This window comes from Salminus brasiliensis, chromosome 6 (assembly GCF_030463535.1).
Source record: "Salminus brasiliensis chromosome 6, fSalBra1.hap2, whole genome shotgun sequence".
In the NCBI taxonomy this organism is placed as follows: Eukaryota; Metazoa; Chordata; class Actinopteri; order Characiformes; family Bryconidae; genus Salminus; species Salminus brasiliensis.
This window is the reverse complement of record NC_132883.1, coordinates 17,020,279-17,037,549: the sequence shown is the minus strand read 5'-3', so window position 1 is coordinate 17,037,549 and position 17,271 is coordinate 17,020,279. Positions and strand designations below refer to the sequence as shown.

Genomic DNA, 17,271 nt, shown 5'->3' with positions numbered 1-17,271 from the left:
TCTCGTCTGATTGCCCAGGCCCCGCCCTGGTCTGCGTGGACGGCAAATCAGATCTTGGAGCTTCTGGCAGCTCGTGGCGTTCTGGTGTGCCCCGGATTGTCTCTCGAGGATCTGTGGCTCCTGGCGTCTATCGCTCTGGGTAGACCTCTTGCTCCGGACATTGCTGGGGCACCTTCCGCGCTCGTGAAACCGGGTGGCTTTGGGTAGGCCTTTTGTCCCTCCTGCCGCTGCGGCGGTTTGCTCCAGGTTGAGATCTGACATCATTCAAGGTTATGAGTATCATAAGTCATTCTCCACAAAGTCAGCGTCTTTTATTGCACTGTTTAACTCTCGTCTGGATTGGTCTGTTGTGGACACGGAGCTGTTGGTCATCAAGTGCTCGCCTGTTCCGTGAGTGGGTCTCACAAACACGCGTCTGCCCTCTGCCCCTGGACTTGCCTTGGTGTCGTCCCGGGTGCTCTCCCTGGTGCTAAATCTTTAAGTGCTTCTCTGGACAGGCATGGCCGCCTGTACCTTTTCCACGGGGGTATTACTCTGTGTAAAAAATTAACAACTCTGTTTGTACGTTTGCTAATTGTACGTTTTTGCATGTGTGTAGTTTTTGCAGGGACCCCCACCCCAAGTCTGTGTGCCCTCGGCGCCTTCGTCCCGCAAGACGCGGCAAAGTTCTTCTTTCAAATACCTTTGGAGTGGTTATCCTTCCACCCCTATGGCCATTCCTGTCCTTTTTTCTTTCCTGATCGTTGTTTTGATGCTTATTTACTCACGGGGCCTTCTCAGGGCTTTCAGGTTGGGGTCCTGTCCCCTCTGTCCTCTTCCTATCTCTTCCTATCTCTCTTCAGTCCACTTTCTCTAAACCTAACGTTGTTACTGCACTCCTCGTCCGCAAGGTGTTTGCTTCTTTTCAGGTTAATTCCTGAAAAGAATACTCGCAAATATTCAGGTGTGAAACATTTGATTTTTGATCATCCACTCCCTCTTGCAAATAAATCATTAATTTCTGTACGTTTATTACCAGCATTAGAGATAGATGAGATGATAGTGTAGATGAGAAAATCTAATGTGGTCCATCTAACCTCACATTTCTGTCTTTTCCTTTTCTCTCTGTACATTCGGTGTCATGGAGCCTCAACACTGCAGCTGACACTGGTCCAGACTACAGGAAGGTTTCGATCTCTAACATTAGGGAACACCGTCCAGTGATGTCGTCCATCGTATTCCACCATCTGTTAGCTGAGGCCGGCCAGTCCAGTAGTGCATCAACTGTGCTGGAACAGACTGGCCTCCACCACACCACACAAAGTTAACTGTGTGTAACAGAGAGGTAGAAAAATTAATAACAGCACATTTTTTATTTATATTTAAATTTGATAATATAAAAAATGTCCATTATTGTTCATAACAGATGCTGCACCAAATAAATATTTAAAAGCAACTAATAAACATGGTCATCGTTGTTCATCTTGCACATGAATAAAACAATTAACTGGAATATTTGCTATAAAAAATGCATGTATTAATATTTAGAATTGATCTGGTATGAAATTAAAGGACTCGTGAACAATCCTTTGCAGTCCAGATCACAAAACTAACTGTGTGAGTCTTGAGCCAGTATGTCCACATGGGGGCGCTACTGCATTACAATTGCCTTACAGTTTGTTTCAAATTAAACCAGCTTTGAAACCACCTTTAGGATTTACCCGAAACCACGCGTACATGCATCATCACTGTCACACAAAACACCCTCTCACCTTTCAATAGAAGCCAATGTAGTGAGACTTTATTCCAGGTCATTTTGGAGTGTTTCTATTGGTCCATTCATCATGAGAGTTTAGTTCAGGGTAAAAAAAAGTCATTTGAAAATAATAAATTACATTATACAAATATTTTTTACTTTTTGATAGAAAACGCCATCGGTAACACAGGTGAGTTATTACAGAGAAAGAAGGCTCCCCCCTTTTGAGTCTTGGTTCCTCCCTAGGTTTCTTCCTCCAGCATTGAGGGAGTTTTTCCTTGCCACTGTTGTCTTTGGCTTGGTCACTGGGGGTTTTATGTTTGATTTGAGGAGCTGGTTAACCAGCTAGCTTACAAGCATAGGGGATGCTTTCTCCTCGATGACCAGCTTTTTTTAAGCACCTTGACCATCATCAGAAACTGCAGCAACTGTTCAGTCCCCCAGCGGTAGAAGATCGCCACCTAGCGGTTTGTTTTTAAGAAGGCAAAAATTAAAGCCCTTTGTCCTGAAGAGTAACTTTCTTCATTATTCATCATACAGAACTTTATCCATACATGAACTGTAGCATCAAATAGCCAAACACTGAAAAAACAGCACAGTGGAAGAGAAACAAGGAAGAGACAACGGATTGTGACTAGAGGCAAATATAATGTGGGAATAAAAATAAAAGAAGTCTCCTCATCTCCATGAGGGGCACCTTTTTATTTTCTACACTAAGTAAGTTATTAGATGGATGATATTCTTCCAAATAATATTTCTTAACTAGTCTGGGTGATTGCTGGTATTATTTTTAAAACAATTGAAGATATTTAGCTTTTAGCTTTTTTAAGTAGTGATCAAAATGCAGAAAGCCCGTTTTGTTAGAATGCAGCAAAAAAAAAACTAAAAACGAAAGATTAAGCAGGACACAGCTGACCAAGGAAACTTAAAACACGTACGAATCACGACATCATTTCACATGCAAGAATCAACACACATTCTCGGTGTATAAATGGGTGATCTGGCAACCCGTCTAGAAGCCCTAGGTTAGCGCTGATCTGGGATCAGGTTCTCCTGAATGCCGTGTTTCTATTGGCTCGCAGGTTGTGACGTAGGCTTGCTTGTGGCGGGAATGAGCTTCACTGATGTAGTGCAGCGTCGTTTATAGTCCATATAGCTCTGAATTAGCAGCGTTTTTACCAGCTGAAAGAACTGCAGTTTGCGGTCGGGTCTGGTTGTGTTAGTGGTGTATTAATGAAGCGCTGACACAGGAGAAGTGGTATTTACGAGGTTCTGTTACTGACGCTGAAGGGTTTCAGCTGTTTTCTTCGAACCCGGCAGAGCCGTTAGCTGGCTAAGCCGCTGTGTGAAGTGTCTCTGGGCTGTGTAATAACGCTGGCTAGCTGGTGAAGGCGTCTTAATACGCAGAGCCATGAGTTTGTTCAATCTCGATAGATTCCGTTTCCAAAAAGAGAAAACGGGTGAAAGTGTCTCCTCGCCGGTCCAGTTGTCCAAGCAGGAGCAGCGCAGAGTGTTGAGTAAGTCCAGCTCGGATAAAGAGAATTACCTGGGTAAGATTTTACAGGTGTCGTTTTTTCACTAGACAAAGAAAGAAAGCGAGAGAGAGGACTAGCTAGCTAGCTAGCTAGCTCGCAAGCTAGCTTTTAAACGGGTAGCTAGCGCTAACTGACAAATTCAACACAGCGGCTGAGAGTGATGAAGGCCATCCGGGTAGCTGTCGTTGCAGTTCCTTTGTTTGGCCGGTTAGGCCTTTGAGTCATGTCAGGGCTGTTGGGTTGGTGAATACACTAGCTAGCTAGCACCATGCAAGTCAACGCTTTCTGTAAATCACTTGTAAATCAGAAGCTTCAGCGCCGTATTCAGCTCTTCAGGCTCGAGTAGAGGGCCATACTGGTTTGACTGGCTGTATGATAGCTAGCATAGCTCTAATTCTACAGATGTTCCACAGCTCGTCCGCCATTCACCGGTTTAAAGGACTGGAGACATTCCCCATTCATTCATTCACCTTTTCAGTCGCCGTGCCTTTATGCTGATGACTTGGTGTAGCTGTAGTTTCTGTAAGGTCTAAAAAAAAAAAACCCTGGTCCTGTGTCTACAGCACACCTGGTAAAACCAGATGGCCGACGAGGGCCAGGCAAAATTCCACGGCATGCACTGGAAGATGTGTCCTCTGATGATGAGGTGGTCAAGAAAGTCAAGTAAGTGAAATGAGGTCTTTTCATGTTGTTGTGCACTAGTCTGTTGCCTATGCTGGCATCAGTTGGCACAGAGTGCATGAACTAGTTTTGTGGCCGCAGAGGAAAAGTGATTGTTTGCATGTTGTTCAAGCTAACAAATAAATTCTCCCAGGCCTGCTGTGCAGCCACCAACAAAGAAAACATCAGAGTCAAGAAAGCAGATCAATGGGGAGTTGGAGGATAAACTTGACAAGCTTATGGAAATGTTTCCTCAGAGGAGCAGAAGTGAGCTGCTAGAGGTAATCACATTTTCTTACTATTGGTAGGCTAAAGCTTTAGTACAGGGGTTAATGCTGACTTCAGACATAGCCTGATGGATCGTTTTTACAAGATGAGCACATGTGAACGTAGGGCTGGGTGATGTATGTAAAAATACATCATGAATTTTTATAAACATTTTTCCACAATATTTTTGCAGTACATATTATCCCAGACTTTTAGGAATAGATTCTTAAACTACTCTTTATATTCTCTTCTGTACTGAATACAGTGATTTTTCTTCCAAATCGGCAGCACTTCATCAAATTAAACCAGTGTAATTACGTTATTGGTTATGAAACTTCCAGTTGATCTGTGTTTATTAAGTACTAACCTTATGCTGGATATGCTTAGAAAAGCATATTGTGTATCACGATAACAAAATGAATCACAATACGATAAAGTATTAGCACATTGCCCAGCTCTATGTGAACGCCATTCACTACTGGGGAACTCTGCTTTCTTTGACGAGCTTTCCAAAGTTAAATTGGTTGTATTTTGTTAAGCAGCAGCACGTGAACACTGCAGTGTAATCTTTTTTTCATTGATTTTTCTCTCATCTCATTGTTTTGGTGCAGTAATGCCAAACATACTTGAATAGAAATAAGAAAGGGAGGGTGGCGGGGGAGAGGGCGGTCATGTTTCTGACCAAAAAACAAAGAAAATCATGTTGTGCTTAAATATTCTACGGAGCTCCTGAAGGCAGAAATTCGTTAAGTGGTATCAAAATGCAGTGTCTGTTAAAATAAAAGGAATTTATTGGTAAATGATTATTTTACATTGCAAGATAACTTGTATTGAGATCTGTCTGTGTGTATCCATCTTTTGATCCAACACACAGGTTCTTGAGAATACCAGCACACTAGAGGGAGCTGTTGCACATTGTTTGGTGGTTTATGGAGACAAAGGTATACTTCAACCACTTGCTACCAGCCATTTGTCATTGTAATCCATCTTAGGCCAGATGTCTTTCTGTTTATAATCTATTCACAATGCCTATGAAGTTTTATACCTCATTGTTACTGTCTGTGCTTTGTGATTACAGGTTCATGCAAAGTGGAAAGAACATCCCCGCACAATGATCATCATACGATGCAGCCGAAGAAGCGAAGGAAAACTGTGGTACAGATTTTCTTATTTTGCTAGTTTCATGTATTTGAGTAAATCCTGTAAAGCCCCTGGTATTGTTGAAGAATGCATTGTAAAATAATGTGATGCCATGCATGTGGTCGTCTTTTAGGAGTCTGATTCTGAGTCTGAGTCAGAGTCTGAGGAGGAGAGTCAGGAGCCAAGCAATAAGCAACAAGAGGCTCTCCTGCGCAAACTGAAAAAGAAACTTCCTGAGTTTGAAAATGAGGTGTGGTAAAGCTGTTGCATAGCTTCTGGTGAATAATGGTGTGTATTTATGTGCTGATTGGAATAAGTTGTGTTTTTACAGGTGCTAAGGGATGTTCTGAGAGAACATGACTGGGATATTGAAAATGCCTTGGGTTCGCTACTCTTGTTTTCTTCAGAATCCGGTGAGTAGAGCCTTATTCTGACGTTTTACATGGGGAGGTGGAGAAGTGTAGTTTTAGCACAGGTCGTCTGTGAAATGTATGACTGATTTACACAGGATAAGAAATCTCTGCATAAATGACTGAGATGGGAGTGACCACTTGGTTTACGCACTGCCAAAAAGTGGTAACCAATCTTATAACCCACTTATAATAATTATGAAATTTGTTTAAAAATTAGCAGCTGCATGTTCATAACACATGTAGTATGTATGCTATGCTACACAGTGAATTGTATATAGACGTCTCACCTCTGGGGAGTCCGTCCGTTGGTTGGTCATCTGGATTTTGCCACAGACTTGAACGGCCTCAGGTATCTGTGCCATTTACAACAAACTAAATGCATCCTCAAGCATAACCATATCACATGTCGACTTGCACAGAATTAATATAACCTGAGGTGATTTTTTTTTTTATTTTTATTTATTTTTTTTATGGTTCATTTTATTGAAGGTAAAAGGTGCTGGAATCTTTACTGATGCGGCAGCAAGTGCATTTGGATGGGACTAAAATCACTAAGAAATGCTGGAAATAATTGCTTTACCTCCCCATGTAAAACTAAACCCGTCCAAATAGAGCTTAAGGCTGAAAATGTTTTGGACCAGATTACTTCTCCACAGTTAAGCAGAATGTACACAGTTGCAAATATTGTAATATTGATGTGGTTAATTAATTTCTTTCCTTTGCTGAAGACTCCAGCTTTGAAGTAGCTCAGAAGAAAAAGTCAAAAGCTTCAGAAAACTCGAAGCCGGCAAGTAATGTCCAAGAAAAAGGTAAAGAGAAGCAAAAGTCTGATTCTAGTCTTTCAAGATGGCTTTCAGCTGCGTCAACCAAATCCCCTCAAAAAATGAAAAAGAACAGCGTGAATGGGATCACTTCCACAGAGACCAAAATGCAGAGTCGAGCAAAAGCAGAAAAGTTGGAACTGCCGCAAAACAGTGACTCAGATGGTGAAGAAGCGCTTGAGAGTGAAGTCGAGAGTGCTTCTGATTTTGATTCGGAAGGTGATGACGATAGCTTTGATGACAAATCCAAGGACCAGATATTACAGTTTTTCCGAGAGGCGTCTTTGGATGAACTGACTTTAATATCTGGGTGCTCGCAGAAGAAGGCCCAGAAGATCATTCTTCTGAGGCCATTTAACAGATGGGAAGATGTGGTAAGGACACGTGCTCTCAATTATTTTATATTTGTCTGTTTTGTGCCTTGAAGCTTTGAAATCCCCTCCTCTACCCTCTCCTTTCTTGTTTACTTTGACACCTTGTTGAGTTCCTTATGGAATTGGCTATTAGTTTTGACTAGTACTGCACAATGTCATCTCGGCATTGTTATCGCAATCTGCACATCTGCAAAAGTCACATTGCAAGGTGTGCAATTTGTTGTCTCTGTCGGGGGGTGGTGGTGGTATCGTGCAGCCCTAGTTTTGACACTAAGGAAGCAGGCATGTTACAGGTCACTTAATTCTGTGGTAGAGTATTTTTGCAGGTGTGTCCTCTGATGCCATTGGTATTCTCATTGTTGATCTAGATACTGTCTAAATATTTTTTTTTATATATACATATAGTGAACTATGGTTAGATATTGTGTTGACTTAAAATATATATATAAAGTGTGTGTGTGTGTGTGTATGTATGTGTGTATATATATGTGTATGTATATATGTGTGTGTGTGTGTGTGTGTGTGTATATATACATAAGATATATAATTACATAAGATATATAAAATTACACATATATACACACACAATATTATTTATATATGTGTGTGTGTTTTTTCCAGAGGGGGGCTTGGGGTCTTTACAATTCAGAACTTTACAACTCACTTTTGTAAAATAGATGTTAACAGTATACTTTCTGATCTGAAACACTGCTTCATTAATATGTGCTTTCTTTATTTGACAATGGATTTGCATACAAGCTTATATCTCTCACTGTGCGCTTCCTCAGAATGAGCAGTTCTGTAAGGATAACAGCCTGTCTATGGAGTTGGTTCATGGATGTAAGATGGTGCTGAAAGAGAGACAGGTGCTGAAGCAGCTCATGAGCAGATGTGAAAGCATAGCCAGGAAGATGACCAAAGATGTCACCCAGGTCATTAACCATGGTATGGGCTCCATGAAGCAACCAGCTGTTCTTAACCCAAAGTAAGGATGTCACTTTATTTTTATATTAATTTTGATACTTAATATTTGATGTGTAATTACTTGATTTAGGAAGTAATTATTTTTTACTTTGCATTCCTTCAGATTTAAATTGCAGCAGTACCAGTTGATAGGCCTGAAATGGCTTATTCTCCTTCACCAGCACAAGCTCAGTGGAATTCTAGCTGATGAGATGGTGAGCGTGTTCTTTATTAATTCTGTTCTTCTAGAGTAGGAATGGACGTTATGCAGGCGTTTGTGCTAGAGATGTGTTTCTGGTCACACAATGCTTTGGTGTTGGATGTACTTCTACAACACTGACTAAATACATATGTAGTTATAAATGCAGTTATTCCTGGTTAATTGATTTAGTGTAGTGTGGGATGTTGAACAAATCATTTGTACTTCAACAGAGGGCATATTTTGTAACATTTAATATAGCTGTGTTTCTGCTTCTGCATTGCACTTAATTTATACTTTTTTGTAATACTAGAAATTCTGAATTTGAGCTTCTGTTAGTTTTTTTTTGTTTTTTTTTTAATGGTCTTTATAATTAAAGGTGCTGAAATCAGTGTTTCGTCCCATTTCTTGAATGTTGCTTTTACCTGTATTGATGCCAGTTATTATTTTCTGTTTTCCTTTCAGGGTTTGGGAAAGACAATTCAGGCCATTTCTTTTCTAGCTCATCTCTATCAGAAAGGGAATAAGGGACCTCATCTAATCACTGTACCTTCTTCCACAGTAGGTAAGGCATAAAATGGTATGGACCCCATACTGTAAATTCATCAGTGAATGTCACCCTTTTTTTTCTGTACATTTGAATTCTCATCTCTCTGATTTCAGATAACTGGGTAAGAGAGTTAGAGTTGTGGTGCCCAAGTCTCAAAGTGATTGTTTACTATGGTGAGTGAGTTCTGTCATTCAGAATAGTGGTGCTTCAGTATGATTAAGTTCTTGGGTAGTTAAATATATTCTTAAAATTGACATCCTAGATATAAATGATTCTATGTGGAAAGGGATTCATAAATAGCTTGTAAGATGTAACAGGCCTGCTATTAATTTATTTCATGGATCTTTGCAGGCTCTGTGGAGGACCGTAAATACCTCCGGCATGACATTCTGAACAATCAAGTAGAGTTCAATGTCATAGTGTCCACGTAAGTTTAGGGTGGGACTTGGTGGTTTAGCTTCTTGCGATGCGGTTGCGTTGTTGACTTTGATGCTGAGGCCTTAAACCCTTTCGGAAATTGCCTTCTGCTATGTAGCTCTGTTGCAATGTTTGTGTACAGTGTTGCAGAGATACTTACCATGCACCTGAAGCGCATTTGTTTTTTTGTTTTTTTGTAATATTTCTCATTGTCCCTTCCTTTGTAGATATAACCTGACAATAGGGAATGAAAATGACCGCAGTCTCTTTCGCAAGTTGAAGCTGAAGTATGCCGTGTTTGATGAGGGTCACATGCTGAAGAACATGAACTCTCTGCGCTACCGCCATCTAATGGGCATTAATGTTAGTGCATTCTAATTTTGCATGAAAAGCAGTGCTGGTGTGAATTGGTCTTGAAACCACAGACATTGCAATTATATCTAAACATCTTACGTTATTTGCTTGTAGGCCGAGCACAGATTGCTGCTGACTGGAACGCCTCTGCAGAACAACTTGCTGGAACTTATATCTCTACTCAACTTCATCATGCCGTCCATGTTTTCTAGCAGCACCTCCCAGATCTCAAAGATGTTCTCCACGGTAGGGCTGTTGTGGTCAAATAAGAGTTAGAAGTGGTGACATTAGTTGAATTTCATTTTGAGCTGCAGCTGTGTTAAGGCACCACAATTGGAGAACTAGTGTCCTGGCTCTTGGAGTTTTTTAAAGGTTTTTGTGGTTTCTCAGAGGAAGAAACATTGCTTTCATGACGTGATCTTGGTGAAATGAAAAGTGACTAACTTGCTGTGTTTCTGTAAATAGGATCTGAGAACTCCATTAGTTAATTAAATTTAAAAAAACACTGACTTGGGAAGTGTATGCTAATATTGGGTAGGGTGGCCTTTTGCAGTCCAAATCGCTTTACCAGCCTGTACCATTTACACAAAGCAGGTTGGGTCCATTTATTTGTACTGTTTGTGCCAAATTCTGACCCGGCTGTCTGCGTGCGTCAGCAGAAATGTAATTAATCTTTGTCTGTTTTCTGCCCTTTTTTCTACAATGTCTGTTTTGTCATACCATTAGAAATCATCAGAAGAGGAGAGTAGTTTCCATAAGGAGCGAATTGCACAAGCCAAGCTCATCATGAAGCCCTTTATCTTAAGACGAGTCAAGAGTGAGGTAATTCCTGCCTCTTTCGTAGAACAAGCCTTCACTTATTCTCTTGACTCCTCTTTAAGAGCGTTCTGACTGGACGAAGCTGCTCCTGTTACGTGTAAGGTAGATTACTTTCTTGTGTCCTTATAGGTGCTGAAACAACTACCACCAAAGTTGGAGAAGATAGAAATGTGTCACATGAGCGACGCTCAGCAGGAGCTCTACGACAAACTCTTGAAAAAGCTCAAGAACACTGTCGCTGGAGAGAGTATGTAATCAAATCATATGTGCCTACATGCAGATGTCAACTGCAGAGTAGATGGATCTCGCCATTGTCTGTGACGGGCATATTTTGTTGGTCATGTTTTAGTCAGCACTCATCTGCCCTCTCTGGGAAGGTGTAGACCAGTACCTGATGCTCCTCTAATTGACCATCTTTGTTGTTCTCCTTGTCATTTTTGCACCTTCAGAGCGTGAGCTTTGTAACGTGATGATGCAACTCAGGAAAATGGCCAATCACCCACTGCTGCATCGGCAATACTACTCCACTGAAAAACTTGCAGCTATGAGTCGAGCCATGCTGAAGGTCAGGACTGGGCTATTGCAGTGTGTTGTATTTAGAGTATTGCACATTTTGTACATAGTGTTTTATAGATAGCAAGTCCAAATGTGTATTGAATTATATCAGGAATTAATTGCTACTCACCAGTGGTGTTGAGCATGGAGTGTGTTATTTCAGGGTAGAACATCAGTGATGTATAATTATACACACACAGACATGTTGTTCCTAGTTGCTGTTTTGAAAGGTTTTTTTTTTTTTTTCCTTCCCTCCCCTTTTAGGAACCAACACATTTTGATGCAAATCCTGCACGGATCCAGGAAGATATGGAGGTCATGTCAGACTTTGAACTGCATAACCTATGTAAGGAGTATAGCTCCATCAGCAGCTACCAGCTGGACAAACAGCTCCTCCTGGACTCTGGAAAGTTCTCCTTGCTCACCAAGCTGTTGGCCAAGCTCAAAGAGAAAGTAATGAGAGACTTCGAGATTTGTCTTTTTGACCTTACTTTTCTGTTGGATTGGTTTAGTCTGACTCGTCAACTGCCTACTTTTTGGTGACTAACTTGCATATGCTCTTAGGGTGACCGGGTTGTACTCTTCAGTCAGTTTACTATGATGCTGGACATTGTGGAAGTTCTGCTGAAACACCTTGGTCACGAGTATGTTCGACTAGATGGCTCGACACCTATGGCAGAAAGGTTAGCGAGCAGATCACTCTCCATAGCAATGTACTGGGCTCATTGTTAGTGCTCTGCTTTGATCTAACTTATTCTCCTTGTCTTTTAGAATTGGCCTAATAGACAAATATAACACTGACCCTGAGGTATTTGTCTTCCTTCTGTCGACTCGAGCGGGAGGCCAGGGAATCAACCTTGCCTCTGCCAACACTGTGATCCTCCATGATATTGATTGCAATCCTTTCAATGACAAACAAGCAGAAGACCGCTGTCATCGAATGGGGCAGACCAGGTTAGTAAAGTGAATGATCAAGCAGGATCACAAAGTAAATCTAACTCTGGCAGGGTTTCTGACTTAACCAAACTTTGGGTTGGCTAGTTAAGCAAGAATTTCAACCAGTTTCACAAAGCAGAAGTCTGTTTATAAGACCTTTTCCAAAATCTGATTTATGGATTATCTTGATTTATTAATCTTTTCATTAATTGTAAATTAATATCACTGTAAAGCACTATAAATCTCAATGCTTGTGGACTATAGGAATGATTTCTTGGGTATTTTTCCTTATAACTTCTAAAGATAAACCGCCTCATTATTTGACTAATCCAGACCTTGGTGCCGGAGTCATGGTTGGGGTTGGTATGGGAAACAGCTGCAGATGCATTTGTGTAAAATATTAGATGAAAGTTATTTACTGTGAAAACATGTTGTAGTACAGCAATTAGAGACTTAAAGATGCCAAACAGTCATTTTACTTGTTTGACAGTTTAGCCTGGCTTGTTCCCTCCTTTCTCCGTATGTATCCAGTCTTTATGATTTTAAATCATACAAATTTACTATTCACCCTCCAACAAATCCCCATTGAACTGTGGTCACCATTTTACTCAGACAATGCCCAGAAGGAAACCAAGACTCCCCAGCTATCCTCCAAACTTGAGCAAAAAAGTCTAATAGCATGGGAGACAAGAGATATATAAAGATTGCTAAATGAATACTCTCTACTTACAGAACTGTGCAGGTTATCAAACTGGTTAGCAAAGACACCATAGAGGCCTGTATGCTTCGTGCGGGACAAGAAAAACTCAAGCTTGAGCAAGACATGACTACTGAAGGTGAGAAAAAAACATAGATAAACAAATCCACAACCTATGTTTGCCGTACTGAGTTGCTCACATTCTTTTCACTTATTCAATATGTAGCACCAATTATATATGATTTGTTTGGTTTTTTCCCCCTTGCAGATGATGAGGGTTCTATGTCTGAGGACATGGCAGAGCTCCTTAAGGTATCACTGGGTCTTTGACACATCAAATCTAAGGATTAGAGTGTGGTGATGGTCCTGCCTAGAAATAACCTTGTCTCAATCCAGGTATCCGATATGAGTGGTTAATACTAATTTAAGCAACCCGGCTGATGGGCTGACCTAACCAGCCCAGTAACTAGGAAAATTATTGTTTACTGTAAATCAGTGTTAAACTGTGCACAACTTTTGGAACAAAATAGTGCTGCATAATATGGCCAATAATGAACAGCTTCGCAGCTCATAATTTGAGTTTTCAGAGACACTCGTGTTTTTAAAGGTTCTGCCGCGGGTACTGTAACGTTTACCTCATTTTTCATACCCATAATCCCTGCTCAGACCGAAAGACTGCCACAATGAAATGCAACTTCGTTTTATACAGGATTTGTGCCACTTGCTTATTAGTCTTTTGAATGTATTGTAGATATGTTCTTGTTGTATTTATATAAATGTGTTCTTGTCAAATAAAGACGTCTTATAGCCTATATTGAGTTCTGTTCTTAACTAAGAGGTAAGCCTAAATGTATGCAGTTATATAGTACTGTCTTAAGCTATGCTTAAGTCATCGTTTTTACATGTTCTCTACTTTAATTGTGTAAAATGTTTACACACTGCAACGACTGCCTTTCCCAGACTCCTATGCTTCTATAACCGACTTTCTGAAGGCTTTTGTGAGCTTGTCATTGTGATACCACTTAGGTCAACGTAAGTGCAAACCAAACTAAATGGTTAAGGTTTAAATAAGACGGCCTCTTCCAAAATCCCCACTGACCATGTTCTAATCATCTGTAGATTATTTTAATAAGCATTAAGTTGTAATACATGTGGCGATGTCCTAACTTTTTCTTTTCTAATAAAAAATGTATTAATCACTTAATACTGCACAAATGTAACTACCTTAAGATGCTTAATTTTATCGTTTTATTTTTCTGAAATTGGAATTCAGAACAGATATAAAAATAGTGCTGTAAAATCAATAATCTATTGCAGTATTTTTAACTTTATTATTATGTGTTTCAATAATCTATATAATACATTTTCTATGTTTTAAGAGCTGTTTAAATTTGTTGAGTGCTTCTTAGGGGAAACCTATGCTTTTGGGGAGTATCTTCCACACCTGTGGCCAGTCAGGTGAGCATCACATGTGGCGATGTAGGTAAAATAGAACACGCCTTTCTTTAGTTTACAGCTGTGTGAGTGAATCCCACGTTCAGGATAGACCACACACCGTCCCACCATGTCATTGTACAACACATCACTGTCCCACACTTCAAACGTTAGCTCATGTCCAAAGTCTATGGAACCAAAATTGTAACTAATGTTCCATTCTGGATTGTTGTCATCCATCACTACTTCAGTCTCTTCATACATGTTATCGTACCATACTTTCACGTAGCCGTCCGTCCGAGTGAACAAGTCCGCCCTTAGACCGGCAGCCCGCTGCACTGCTACTCTTAATGTGCCACGACCTGCTCTCAGAGGACAGCAGTTGTGGTCCAGGTTTGGCACTGGGGTGCAATCTTGGTTCTGCGTCTGCTCCACAGGAAGCATGTTCTCTTCGATGTACTCGGTCACCGCCCTCCTCAGACTGGCACTTAGCTCTGGGTCAGTTACCAGATGATGGAGCGGGAGGATGGTATATGAAATAACGTCTGGGTTGTCGCGCAAGCTGTTCATCCAGCTTGTGTATGCCTCCAATGGACTTTGAAGAAGTGCTAGGTCTGGAAAGTATTTCTCACCACCCAACACCTCTGTCTTGTGCGTCATGAAGCCCTGGTAGAAGCCCATGCTCATGTTGTCCTTCAGGATATCCGAGCATTTATTAGAAAGGGAAGCATTTGCAGGCATAAACCCTAGACTCATTTTTAACTCTATGTTCAAACAGTTCTTTATCTCAGATTCCGAGAAGCCCTTTAGGGTTGCAAGGCAGGTTCGAAAAGCTGTGACTCGTCTCACGCGGCCTCCTAGATGGACGTGACTGATGTAATGGGTGCCATATGTATTGATAGTCTTGCGGTAGAAAGGTTTGGTTTTCTCCTCGTAGCTTCTAGGTAGTCGAAGTACATGTTTAGAGAATTCAGCACTGAGCTCTGGATGATCGGTTACCCTGTAACTGCGGAAGAAAGAGAAAACCTCATTGTTTAGCTGTCTTTGACATTCATACCTAAATGTAGCTTATGACTCATATTCTCTGGACTATGTGTGGCTACCCGAGTCAGGCAACCTCTCATTACAGAGTGCAGGATGTCAATCATGAACATGTTTCAAAGCTGCTTTGGATAATTTCTGGTTATTGGATGACCCTTTGCTTTTCAGGTCAAGTTTGTTTAGCTTGGATGTCATGCACTTACCTGTAATATGTGCAGCTGATCTCATGGAGAGCAAAGGTTGCCTTGTCCATTGTGTTCTGCGATTGAGAAAACTTTGCTATATCTGAATGGCTTCCTCCTAAAATCACCTTGCCTAGGTCTTCTAGGCTAAGGGCTGTTCCCCAGTTATTGTTGATGAGGGATGTTGAGCTCTTGACAAGGGAGTCAATGGAATGGTGAAGAGCGCTTGATAGCTGTTTGCTGCAGCGGCTGAAGGGACGCCAGTCCAGCATGGATGAGGCCAGTTTCTGCACCTGCCCCCCCTGGAAGCGGTTCTTGCACAGAGTGCAGGTAGCATTGTCAACCATGTGGGCTTTGACGTTTATCACATAAGCCCCTTTACGCTGCATTCTGACCACGTCAAAGCCCTCTCCTGCCAGGTTGTGGCCAGGGACAAAGGGAGCTTTCTCGCATTCGGACTGTGTTCCGGTGCGGCAGGCGGAACTTGCGTGCCAGACAGTCAGTATTATAGTAATACAGAGTAAGGATTGGAGACCGGTGCATTTTTCATGGCCCATAATTGCTTCTAAAGAAAGAGAAAACAAGGTTGACACACAGGCATCATGAACTGCATTAGAACATTTAATAAAATACTCAACACAATTTCCACAGAAAGCTACATTAGGTCTTATGGCAATGCCAGCTGAAATGCCACTTTGTCCCTTTTGTGATCAGCTGTTCGTCCATCTAATGCGAAAATGCTCTTCGCAGCATAAGTTGGACATGCCGAGTCTGCAGTGCTCAGAAAGGTTTCCACCCCAGGAAGTCTAACCACAAGCTGGTTTCAGTTCTGCCCGTTCATATATAGTGCAGCTAAAAGACAATCTCTGCTCAAAATAGCTTTCCTTTATCAGTGCATGCTCACTTACCGTTACTGTTTTGTCTGGCTTTGACCTTTGTTCTAGGAACGCTATACTTGAAAAGTCTTCTGCTGTGAAAGGCATTTGAAGCAAGGAGTGTCTTCTTTTCAGGCTGTTTTTTTTTCCAGCAGCAGACAGATTTTATCCGCTGACTGGTTTTGTTTTGATGTCCAGTGCCTCCCAGCTGCAGAGTGGGGGAGGGTGCTCACGAGAGTTTCTAAAGCCTGAGAGGGTGTGCATGGACAGACGCTGGATTATGCAGAAGGGAAGAGGCATGTTGACATAATGACACTTTTTCTTTTTTTGTGGTACTTTCACAGACAGGAAAGGGTAATAGATAAGCCATGGTGTTTTCCCTTTCCAGTGCTAGGACATTTTACTCATACTCTTCTTGCTTCAACAGGAAGAAATACTCCTATTTTGAAATTCTAAGTAAGAGTACTACTTCTATTGCTGCAGTTGTCGTCTTTGCTGTGTAATAAACATCAGGTCCGCAAGTACAGGCCAAATGCTGCATAATAAATCACAGAATACAAATAGGCACTGCCTGACTGGCAGTATTATGATGGTCGAATAAGGAATAAGGACATGCGACTGCACATGCTAAATGTGTAGTTAAGTTTATTTAATAGAAAACGTTTACTTCAGATTGTGTACATGTATGAGTAGTTCCCTTTTATGTTTCTACACAATCCAGTACTGTGTTGTGGGCTACCTATCAGAACAGTAAATTGATTGTAGAAGATGCTGGTGGGCGGAAATGTTGAAATCCAAAGACTGTTGAGGCCGGTGTTGCGTTAGTGCAGAGGTGGGCAACAGAGCCTAGCGGTTTGCTGATTTCCCTGCTTTCTAACAGACCCACTAAACCTGTGCAGGAACCTGGCCCAAGACTAGATGCATCCTAGTTCTGCTATCAGGACAAGAGTTTTGCTACTCATGAGTGTTTACAGTTGATTGCATTTTTGAACAGGAAAGCACGGTCCCAAAGTGTGTGTGTGTGTGTGTGTGTGTGTGTGTGTGTGTGTGTGTGTGTGTGTGTGTGTGTGTGTGTGTGTGTGTGTGTGTGTGTGTGTGTGTGTGTGTGTGTGTGTGTGTGTGTAATATGGCCACTGCCCTCTAAATATATTTTGTGCTATTTTCCACTTATTGTTTTTATCAACTTTAAATGAAGACTAAGTACCCCCCCCTAAAACGTGTGTGTGTGGTTCTTTTAATATATTACATTATTTGTGACAAACTCTATTCTTTAATGAGAACCGGTAAGAACAGAATGGGTGGCG

The 17,271-nt window shown here is 41.2% G+C and overlaps 2 protein-coding genes across 3 annotated transcripts; one reads left to right on the top strand and one right to left on the bottom strand.

Moving 5' to 3' along the window:
* Positions 1 to 2,836: 2,836 nt before the first annotated feature.
* smarcad1a (SNF2 related chromatin remodeling ATPase with DExD box 1a) lies at positions 2,837 to 13,239 on the top strand. Of its 2 annotated transcripts, none has more exons than XM_072681866.1 (23): positions 2,837 to 3,252; positions 3,834 to 3,933; positions 4,085 to 4,211; positions 5,072 to 5,138; positions 5,276 to 5,352; positions 5,471 to 5,587; positions 5,669 to 5,750; positions 6,479 to 6,945; positions 7,734 to 7,930; positions 8,033 to 8,123; positions 8,573 to 8,672; positions 8,771 to 8,830; positions 9,009 to 9,084; positions 9,302 to 9,437; positions 9,543 to 9,674; positions 10,155 to 10,250; positions 10,377 to 10,494; positions 10,697 to 10,812; positions 11,067 to 11,255; positions 11,367 to 11,485; positions 11,574 to 11,756; positions 12,471 to 12,574; positions 12,704 to 13,239. In XM_072681866.1, exons 1-23 carry the CDS (start codon positions 3,147 to 3,149, stop codon positions 12,763 to 12,765), a joined length of 2,922 nt encoding a protein of 973 aa, XP_072537967.1. In that variant the 5' UTR covers positions 2,837 to 3,146; the 3' UTR covers positions 12,766 to 13,239. The 2 variants fall into 2 exon arrangements, with proteins under 2 accessions (XP_072537967.1, XP_072537965.1); XM_072681864.1 differs by having other exon boundaries at positions 2,837 to 3,285.
* prf1.5 (perforin 1.5) lies at positions 12,245 to 16,188 on the bottom strand. Its single transcript, XM_072681867.1, has 3 exons — positions 16,001 to 16,188; positions 15,114 to 15,657; positions 12,245 to 14,875 (listed from the first exon to the last, which is right to left on the bottom strand). The coding sequence occupies exons 2-3, from the start codon at positions 15,647 to 15,649 to the stop codon at positions 13,852 to 13,854; spliced, it is 1,560 nt and encodes a 519-aa protein (XP_072537968.1). The 5' UTR covers positions 15,650 to 15,657; positions 16,001 to 16,188; the 3' UTR covers positions 12,245 to 13,851.
* Between the last annotated feature and the right edge of the window lie 1,083 nt (positions 16,189 to 17,271).